The 9,949-nt window shown below is 60.7% G+C and overlaps 1 protein-coding gene across 1 annotated transcript in view; it reads left to right on the forward strand.

Annotated features, from left to right (window-relative positions):
- SUN2 (Sad1 and UNC84 domain containing 2) overlaps positions 1-7,345 on the forward strand; it is a 7,533-nt gene extending 188 nt beyond the window's left edge. The window contains exons 2-17 of the mRNA XM_010566397.1: positions 550-722; positions 844-978; positions 1,166-1,261; positions 1,453-1,546; positions 1,768-1,838; positions 2,082-2,206; positions 2,571-2,801; positions 2,891-2,968; positions 3,056-3,099; positions 3,574-3,739; positions 3,815-4,042; positions 5,091-5,175; positions 5,287-5,402; positions 5,583-5,750; positions 6,193-6,285; positions 6,396-7,345. Coding sequence (XP_010564699.1) covers positions 550-722; positions 844-978; positions 1,166-1,261; positions 1,453-1,546; positions 1,768-1,838; positions 2,082-2,206; positions 2,571-2,801; positions 2,891-2,968; positions 3,056-3,099; positions 3,574-3,739; positions 3,815-4,042; positions 5,091-5,175; positions 5,287-5,402; positions 5,583-5,750; positions 6,193-6,285; positions 6,396-6,509 — 2,017 coding nt within the window. The 3' untranslated portion in view covers positions 6,510-7,345. The remainder of the gene's footprint in view (positions 1-549; positions 723-843; positions 979-1,165; positions 1,262-1,452; positions 1,547-1,767; positions 1,839-2,081; positions 2,207-2,570; positions 2,802-2,890; positions 2,969-3,055; positions 3,100-3,573; positions 3,740-3,814; positions 4,043-5,090; positions 5,176-5,286; positions 5,403-5,582; positions 5,751-6,192; positions 6,286-6,395) is intronic.
- The last annotated feature ends 2,604 nt before the right edge of the window (positions 7,346-9,949 follow it).

The following is a 9,949-nucleotide window of genomic DNA, read 5'->3' on the forward strand; positions in this document are numbered from 1 at the left end:
CGGACCGGGCGCTTTCCCCGGGTGGGGGCAGCGGGGCGGCTGGCAGAAGGGAGCGCGAGGGCGAGCTCGCTGCGTTTCGTCATGGCCGCCGGCAACCTTGGCGCTGGTTGTGCCAAGCAAAACCCCCGGGCTCGCCGTCCCTGGCACCTCGGTGTGTCCTTTTCCCCCCACCCCCCCCGCACCCCGATCCTGGCCCGGCTGCCGTGGGTGGGTGGGTGGCTGGTGGGGGGCTGCGTGCCTCTTCCCGGCCGCAGCCGCCTCCGTCTCGATGGCGGGAGGGAGATGCGCTGCAAGTGCCGGGCCGGAAAACCGCAGCGGTGCGAGCGGAAGCGGTGCCGGCAGCTGCCCCGGGGACGAGCGGGAGGGCTTTTCACGAAGCGGCGGTTTGCACCTTCCGAAACTTGCCGTGGGGGAGGCGGAGGGAAGTGATGGTGGCCAAGGGATTGGGGCGAATTCCCCGTTTTCTCCCCCGTGGGCGCACCGTGATCCCCCCACCTCCCCTACCCCATAACCACGCGTGGCTGATGAGCCCCTCCGCACCCCCGGCAGGACGATCAGGAGGAAATCGAGCAGCACGAAGCGCCTGTCTCCCGCCCCCAGCACCCAAACCTCCTACTACAGCGAGTCCATGATGAGCGAGTCCTACCTGGGGGGCAGCCGTGGCCTCGCCGCCCTGGGCAGCTCCGTACTGGACGATGCCCTGGACAGCAGCACGTACTGGGGTGAGCCCTCCCTCCCTGGGCACCGGGGTGGTGGGGAAGCCCCCCAGGCTGGCTGGCTGGCCGGCTTGCCCCCTGTGGGGTTGTGGGTTTTTTTCAGGGAGATTCTGTGTTTCGGGGGCAGGTGGGGAGCTCTCCACCAGGAGGAGAAGAGGCACAGGGGACACCGAGTCCAGTAAGATCAATGGGCTGCTGGAGAGCAAGACGTACGACACCTATGCCTCGTCGTCTGGGTACTCTTCGGAAGACGACTATGCTGGTAGGGATGCGCCAGCCTCTCTGCGGTGGTGGGGATGCTGGGGGAGATGTCCCCGAGGGGACCAGCCCAGGACCTGGCTGTGCCCGGGGTGCTGCCTACTGCCCCTTGTGCAAAGCCTTTGCCCTGGGTGACGCACAGGGGTGCGGGCTCCGTTTGGTGATTTACCACCTCACTTCTTCCTTTCCAGGTCACTTTTACTCTGGCCAGAGCAGCTCTGGGTCGGGGCTGAGGACCGCAGCCTCCCGGGTGGGCTCCTTCCTCTGGCAGGTCCTCACCTCCCCGGGTAAGTGGAGGGCTGGTGGGGGGGTTTCCAGCAGCACGCTTCTTCCCTGGAGTATCTCCGCTCCCCACGTGCCGGGTGTGCTGTTCCCTGATCGGGTGGAGGGGTTTTATCCCCGCTGTGGGAGCATCCTTGGGGACGGAGGGGACATCTCTGCCGGGACCCCGCCTGAGGCTCGGTTTCTCTCCCGGCAGTTCGGTTCGTGGGATGGCTGTTCTCCGGGCTGGCAGCTGCCTGGCGCCGCCTCACCGGTGCGGGTCCCCGCTCGGGCGGCATCCCCCTCTCCAGGTGAGCGTGGTGGTGGGATGCTGGGATGGGGGAAGCGTTGGGGAAAACCTGCCGGACCCTGGAGAGGGGCTGCCCCACAGAGCCCGGCACGTGTGGGGTGGGCGTCTTGTGCCGAAGCCCGGCTGGGCTTTGCTTTCCCTCTGGCCCCCATCCAGAGGGGTGCTGGGGTGGGCGAAGGTGGGTGCTGTCCTACAGACCCCTCTTTCTTCTCCGTGCTCCAGGCGCTACCCGTGGCTGAAGAGGTCCCTCCTGCTGCTGCTGCTCCTCCTGCTCCTCGCTGCTGCTGCCTATGGTGAGTCGGTCTGGCTCGATCTGTTGCCTTGAGATTTGGGAACAGTGCAGAGCATCCCGCTGCTGTACCCAGGGGAGGGGAAAGGATGGGATGGCCCCGAGCTCCCTTCTCGTGGCTTCTGGTACCCCGCTGTGTCTGCACCCCTGTGCTGGGGCCTCCTGGTAACCCCAGGAGATGCTCACGGCCGAGTCTCTGCACGTCCACCGCTGTAGTTTTAACCATCTCATCCCACTGCATGCCCAGGAGCTTGGTACTTCTACCCGTACGGGCTGTCGACACTCAACCTCCCGTCATTCCCGTGGTGGGGAGCCGGAAAACTTTCCTCCTCCGATGTGCCTGGGGCAGGGGACCTGACCGCGCTGGACCAGGTGAGCCTCAGCAGAAGTGCGGCGGTGGCCCGGGTGGGATGGGTACTTTGTGGGGAGAGCTGGGACGGTGTGATCCGTGGCTGAAGGAGCCCTTCCAGGGGATGGGGAGGTGATGGACAGGACAGAAGGTGGCTCCATGCTGGTGGAAATGGCTCACCCAGCTTGTGGCCATCTCGCTCTCGGGGTGTCACAGGGCATCTGCCCTCTCCTGGGAAGCAGCGGATGAATAAGATGCCGCTGACTCTAGGAACCAGGGGGTCCTGGGTCCCTTTTCGCAGGGATCCCTGGGGACCAGGTGCCCCCCCACCCCGGGTGGCCATAACTCCCTGGGGGGCTACACCGTGCCCTGCCTTTGCCGCCGCAGGGGCTGCGGGGGGAGCACCGGCTCCTGGCTCGCTTCCAGGCCTTGGAGAAACGCTTCGAGGCGCTGGAGGCCGAGGTATCGCGGTGGGAGCTGCGGCGAGGGGCGGCAGCGGTGACGGCGGAGGGAGAGCCGCCCCCGGGGGACCTCCTGGCGCTGCTGGAGGGGCTGGTGAGCCGTCGGGATGCGGGGCTGAAGGAGCATCTCCGCACCGATGTGACCAGCCATCTCCAGGTGAGGGGTGCAGAGGGGGCACAGGGAGAGAGGGGGGCATACGAGGCCAGGCTCTGATGTCCTCCCTGCCCTTGTTTCTCACCCTGCAGGGCGAGCTGGATGCCTTCCGAGCCCAGGTGCAGAGGGATTTAGATGGGCGCCTGGGGAAGATGGCACAAGCCTCTCAGGTAAGAGGACGAGCGTGTGGTGGTACCCGGGCAGGACATCCTCACCACCGGCATCGTGGGTCTCACCCCTTCCCCTTCTCCTGGCAGGAGATGGAGGCACGCTTGCTGGAGCTGAACTTGGAGTGGCAGAGGTAACGCCGGCTGTCCGGGCAGAGCTGCAGCTCTTTTAGGGGCAGGCAAATAGCAGGGTGAAAGTCCCCACAGCCAGGCTTAGGAGGGGTTTCCAGGTCTGGTTTGCTCTGGGCAAAGGAGAGGTTGGTTGAGAGGTACAGTCTTGGGGGGGGGAAGGCGGGATGGATATGTGGGTATGTTGGCAGGAAAGCGCCCTGGCTGGCAGCAGAGCTCAGAGAGCGACTGCAGGAAACGAGCTTCGCCACCGTCATTTCGCATCACTGTGGGGAGCGTGGCCCTTCAGCTGAGGGGCGAGCCGGGGATGCTTTCCCACGGGATGCAGTAGAAGAGGTCATTGCCACAGGAATTAAAACCCCTTGGGGCTGGAGATGGGGTTGAGCGTAGGCGGTGAGGGATGAACCCCCTCCCCTAGTTTGCAGAGGGGGGAGCTGGGGCTGTCAGTGCAAGGTTTTGTTGCCTTTCTCTTGGTGCAGCTCTGTGCAGGAGGGCCTGCGAGGGAGCTTCCAGCAAGAGGTGGCCAAGCTGGAGCAGGAGGTGGCAGCGCTGAGGAGGGAGCTGGCGGGTCTCAAGTCGGACCAGGAGGTGATGGGGAAGCACGTGGAGGGGATGCTGGAGCAGCTGAAGGCTGTGCGGGCTGATGTGAGTCCCCAGTCCCCGTCCCATTCATCACGAGGGTCCCTGCCCCGGAGCTGAGCTCTGTCCCCACTCTTTCAGGTGGAAGCGCAGTTCCCGGCGTGGGTCAGTCGGTTCCTGTCACAGTCCCGGCAGGACGGTGCCGCTGGCCTCATCCTCCAGCGGGAAGATTTGCAAGCGGAGCTCCAAGCCCTGGAGCGCAAGATCCTGGCCAAAGTCTTGGAGGACTGGAGGCTGTCGGCACGGGATGCTCAAGCCGGTATCGGAGTGGCCCTGCGGCAAGGGGGGACCGTAGGGGTGACGGAGGAGGTGAGTGCTGTCCTGAGCCCCAGGGACGCGATGTTGACCACGGGTGTGGGATCGGGGGCTGTGTGGAGGGCAGGGGGCTGGCACACATGCCTGGCAGGTGGCAGAGCCGTGGAGACAGCCCTTACAGCTGGGACATCGATCCGGGGCTCACATCCCACCTGGCAAGAGCATCCCTGAAACTCTTCCATCCCTTCTCTGCCGCCAGCCTCCCCTGGGCTGTGCCCGTGCCCTGCCCTGGAAGGGGTCGCAGGTGGTGATATCCACGCACCTGCAAGGCTCTTGCTGCCTTAAAATCCATGTTTCTGCTCATGTGTCTTTCACCGAGAAAACGGGGCAGGTGCCAGCAAGGTTTCCATGGGCTGAGCATCTTGCTTACCCCTGTCCTTCAGCAGCGCCGCTGAGTCATTTGGGGCAAAGCATTTCAGCAGAATGACACCAAGGGAAAAAATGAGCCTGCTTGCTTTGGGAAGAGTTGTTGGCAATTCCCTGTGGAGGTAGCGGAGGGAGGAATCAAGCTGGGATTAGCAGTCCCCCGCAGTCTGTGTAAGCTTTGTGCGCACGCCGTAAAGTTTAGACCCGTAGTGGTGCTGCAGGGTCACAGCTCCTGGGGCTGGGTTTGGCTCCAGAAGGATGCTCCGGCCGGCTCCCCCTTTTCTGGAGGAGGGGAGCTCCCATCGATCCTGTGTGATGGGGCAGGAGGGGCCAGCAGATAATGTTGGGGAGGACTGGTGGACTGTCAGGTTGTATCTGGTACCTGCTGAGGGATACCCCTCCTCCCCTGGGACCAGCCCCTCTCTTGGGATGGGGATGGGTGAGCCCAGCGTGCCTGGGTGCTTGCCCCTTCATTGCACAGCTCCTCTTGTCTGGGGTATTTTTAGCAACCTCTAACGAGGCTTCCCAGCCAAATGCGTGTCCTCTCGTTTTTGCAATGGTGATTCATCCCTCGGCTGTTTTGTGGGAAGGTCCTTGTGCCCTCTCCGAGGCAGGTTGGGGACGGGACACCCGCCCTGGCCCTTCACCCCTCTCACGCCTTCTGCTCCCACCGCAGCAAGTGCATCTCATCGTGGGCCAGGCCCTGAAGCGCTACAGCGAGGACCGTGTGGGGATGGTTGACTACGCTCTGGAGTCGGCGGGTAGGTGATGGGGGGCTCTCACCCACCCGGGACGAGCTCAGCCATCCTAGGGAGGGGACCAGAGGGTGCTGACACGCAGCTTACCCTGCTGCCATCCCCTCTTGGTGCCAGGGGCCAGCGTCATCAACACCCGCTGCTCGGAGACCTATGAGACACGGACGGCGCTGCTGAGCTTGTTCGGCATCCCCCTGTGGTACCACTCGCAGTCCCCCCGTGTCATCCTGCAGGTGGGCACCCTCGGGGCGAGACCCCACTGAGGGGGAGGACTGGGCGGGCCAGTTCTTGCGTGGGCTCGGTGGGTTTTATTGGGCTGTCGCTCCAAGCAAGCGACCACGCTGATGTCGGGGCGGGAGAAAAGCGGCGCTGATGGTGATAACGTTGCTGGTGGCTTGTTCCCACGCTCATAGCCAGATGTCAACCCCGGGAACTGCTGGGCGTTTCGTGGGTCCCAGGGCTTTGCCATCATCCGCCTCTCCAGCATTATCCGCCCCACGGCCGTGACGCTGGAGCACATCCCAAAAGCCCTCTCGCCCCAGGGGACCATCCCCAGTGCCCCCAAGGACTTCGCTGTCTATGTGAGTGCCCTCGCCTGGACCCGAGGGAGGAGCGGGGGGACATGGTGGGAGGGTGCTGTGGTGGAGGACGTGGGAGGGGAGGGCTAGCGAGCCCCATACCAGGCTGTGGGGTGCTCTGGGGGGTTGCTCATATCCTGAAGAGGAGAAAGAAGCACTGAGGTGGGGGGCGGGGAGAGGGGAAGCACTGGGCTTCAGGAGGGGCTTGGGGGGACACTGGGAGAGAGGGGATTGAGTAGGTGTAACTCTCTTGGTCTTCCCCCCCATCCTTCCCCACTGGCCCCTGTCCCCATTTGCCCCCTTTGGCCTGGAAGAGCAGGAGCAGGGGCCAAGCGCGCTTGCGTCTCCGTCTCCCTCTTTCCCCCCCGGGGTGCGCTCACCGCCTCTGGTCTCCCTCTCTGATCGCCCCCTGGTTCTCCCTTTCTGCGTCCCTGCCCCTCTGTAGGGCTTGAAGGAGGAGAGAGAGGAGGAGGGCTTTCTCCTTGGGCAGTTCACCTACAACCATGACGGTGACCCCATCCAAACGTTTTACTTGGAGGTAAGTAAGCTTTGCCCTCGAACACCCGACCCCAAGAAGGAAATGGGGACCTTGGGGGTCTCTGAGCCCTCGAGAGCTCTCAAGGGCTCAGGTTTTTCCTTCTCCCCAAGGGTGATGCTGTGGGCACGTACCAGCTGGTGGAGCTCCGGGTGCTGAGCAATTGGGGCCACCCCGAATATACCTGCATCTACCGCTTCCGCGTGCATGGGGAGCCGGCGCACTGAACCCCGGCTTCCGCATGGGACGAGGATGCTGCCGGGCCGACAGCAAGAAGGGATTCGTCTGGTTCGCTGCTTCATACGTAGAAATCCTGGGATGCGCCAGCAGCCGCCCCAGGGAGCTGCTCCCCTCAGGGGAGGAGAAGAGCTGGTGTTTAAGGGGTGAGGCTTTCACTCGTCCAAGGACCGGGGTGGTGAGGCAAGAGCATCCCACGTGGGTCCTAGCGCGGCCTGGCTTGTTTTCAGCGCGTATCGGACATTTTAACTTTTTAAGCTAATTTTTTATCGGGTCTGCGCAGCCCCTCGTCCCCGTTGCCCAGCTTCTTTCTGACGGCGCGCCTAGCGTTGCCGGGGCTTGGGAAAGGGGTATGTAATTTTGCGATGTGCTTCACGCGGGCTTTTGGGCGTGATATGGCGTATGGGACCGCGGTGACTGGCTTGGTGCTGCCAGAGTAGGTAGGAGCCACCGGTCATGGCCACCGAGTCTCTCCCCTCTGTGCAGGGTCATCTCTCCTGCCTTGGTGTTGGTTTAGGTGAAGCTTTCCACACCTCTGATGCTGGGCCAGCAGAGGGGAAATAAGACAGTATTAACGGAGTATTAATATAAAACTAACGGTTTTGGGCAGCAGGAGGGGAGAAATTTGGCACACGGTGGTGGAGCCCACCCCGGTGCTGCTGTCCGTCCGCTCGAGCCCTCTTGTTGCTGGCGGCTGTGTCGGGTCTTGGCGATGCCATTGGCCTCCCCGGCTGGCCGGTTCCCTGGTGTTAAGCTTGAAAATGCTATTGAAAATTCCTGTTGCCTGCTTCCCCTTTTGGGTTTGTTCTGGTTTGGTTTTTTGTTTTTTGGGTTGTTTTTTTTTTAAGGGTGGTGGGGAGGGGGGGTTATTCCAGTTGGGGAGTTAGGGATTTTTTTTTTTTTTGTAGTAACAAAGGCAAAAAGACTTTTTCCATGTGATTTCTACTTAACCAGAGGATGTTATGTGGTGCCGCTTGGGTGAGTGGCTTAGGTGTGGAGAGGGCTAGAGCTTTGTTTAGTAGGAGAATAGCACGCACAGTAGGATAAGCTAGAATAAGATGAGCAGAGCCGTTTAAAATACGGGCCTCGAGTTGTCGGTGGCTTGATAGCTGGACCTGGGAGACAAGGTCCTCCGTGGACTGCTGCTTGGCAGGGTGCCGGAGGCACTCCTGCCCTCCTTGCTCCGGAGGCGTTCTCCAAGACTGCAACGCATGGCCGGGGATGCTCACCGGTGGCTGCATCTGTATATAGGCGACTGTTGGCAGCCACCCTGGTGCTCTGCAATGATTTTTTTCCCTGCCTCGGTGGTCTGTTGGGTGGGAGACGGGGCGGAGGGGGGAGATCTCCTTCCCCAGGGCTTGTAGGTGCCAGCATGCTGCTTCACCTTGGGTGGTGGGGAGACAACAGGGCCTCCCCCCGCCTGCAGTGCTCAGGGCTGTCTCTGTCACCGCTGGGTCCCCAATGGCAGATGGCTGGCGCAGGCTGACCTCCTTTCTCTTGGAAGGATTCTCTTTCCCTCCTGCCTTTTCCTCGCTGGCATTGCTCAGCTCCCCTAGCCCTGGCTGCAGAGGACTGTGCCGGAGCAGGATGGGGAGCCCTGCCTGCATGGGGCACGTAAATCCTGCTGGTACCCATCATTTGATGGGGGAAGCCGTGGCAGGGGACCGCAGGAAGGATGCGTGGGGACATTCCCCAGGCTGAGGAGTGCCAGGGCCGGCTGGCCACTCCACCTCCTGGCTGCCTGCAGCACGCTTGGTTTGGCTTCTGTGCTTAAATGGCGTTTACAACCTCCCCGTTCATCTTGCATTTTGTTGAAAGAAAAGCTAAAGGGCTCGAGTTCAGTGTTTCAGCCCCATCTGATGTTGGCATCATCTTCCCCTGGCACTGCGAGCGCAGGGGGAGCACCGTGAGTTGAGTCCTGCTTTGGTCTTCTCCGCTTGAAGTGCTGTAGGGTGAGGGGTGTAGAGGAGGGGAAGGGGCTGAAGAGGTTTCTCCCTCCAGCATGCCCTGATGTGTGTCGGGCAGAGGGGCCGAGCCCTGTGTCCCTCCGTGCCAGCCCCAGGGGCTGAGGGCAATGGTGGCACATTGTCACAGTCTGATAAACTGGGATGGGGTGTCTGTTACGGTTCGGGTGGGAGTGGAGTCTGATAACTGAGTACTCAAAATACCATTCCGAAGCTCCTCCTTAATTCCACCAGATTATTGCACACTTACCAATTCTAGGTTGTCAACCTTCAGTTGACTTGATGGACCCAAAGTGTCGAGCGATTGACAATGAGTCATCAAATTTGTTTGAGAAATTATCAACTTTAATTGATGTGCCAGCAAGCAGCCAGAGGCTATAGCAATTACAATGCAAAAGCGTATCACCAATACACAAAATTCTGTATTCATTATCAAAGGATACAAGTTAGTAGTGCAGGAAATGACGTCAAGGGGCCTTGGCCAGGAAGGATTCACTGTGCTGGTGAGTGACCCTCAGCAACTGTGCTGCCTTACAAACAGGAGCATCACCTATACGCAACCCATCAGTGATTGGCCCAGGATTCCAAAATCAATGGCCAAGCGTGCTTTATTAACAAGCATCTATAGTGGTTCACAACAACCTGATGGTTCCTTAGCAAGCGTGCGTGGATGTGGCACACCACTGCAAGTGCTTGTCCAGCTCCTCTTAGTAAACACCTGGATGTAGTAAAGCATCCTTTGATGTTCTGAGTGTTAACCACCAGGACACAGGCTATAGGTGTGATGTGGGATAATTACACAAGACACATCCCTTCTAGAGGGGTCTCCTTGCTCCAAGCAAGGGAGGCGAGCCCGAAGGGGGCAACCCCATCTCAACAGGTTAAAATTACCCTGTGGAGCCTCCTGCAGAGCTGGGAGGCCAGGCTGCCAGGAGAAAGCAGACCTGCAGCCAGATCCAGTGATGACAAATTCTCTCCTATATTGAGCGTAGTCTTAATTCTTGGCATCTGCAGCCAAAGTTATTTTAAACTTGTCTACAGCTGCCTGCTTGCCTTGGAGTCATGTCCATGAGTGCCCTGCGTGCACAGATTTGTGCTGTTGTGAATGCCCAGACCTGTCCTGGGCTCAGCAGAATGGGTCCTGTATTTAATTGTATGGTAAAGAGAGAGAGCAGAGATGAAGCTCTCCCCCTTCCCCAGGGCTTCTCTGGCTGCTGGAGCAAATGCCATAACCACAAGGCTGGAAAACCCCTTTCTCTTACCTCCCTTCTGGCTCCCTGGCCTCTGGGTTGGGCTACTGGGGTGGATGATCTCTTGGTAAATGAGGTGTGCTGGTGAGGGGTGGGAAAGGGGGAGCGGGGGTCTCTGCTCCTCCTGGGGGTCTGTGAACTACTGGCTGTGGGGCAGGGAGTATTTTGGCTTTCCAGGGTGAGCTTGCCCTGTCCTTTGGAGACCAAAGTCACTGC

This window comes from Haliaeetus leucocephalus, unplaced genomic scaffold, assembly GCF_000737465.1.
Source record: "Haliaeetus leucocephalus isolate CR32 unplaced genomic scaffold, Haliaeetus_leucocephalus-4.0 Scaffold0, whole genome shotgun sequence".
Lineage (NCBI taxonomy): Eukaryota > Metazoa > Chordata > Aves > Accipitriformes > Accipitridae > Haliaeetus > Haliaeetus leucocephalus.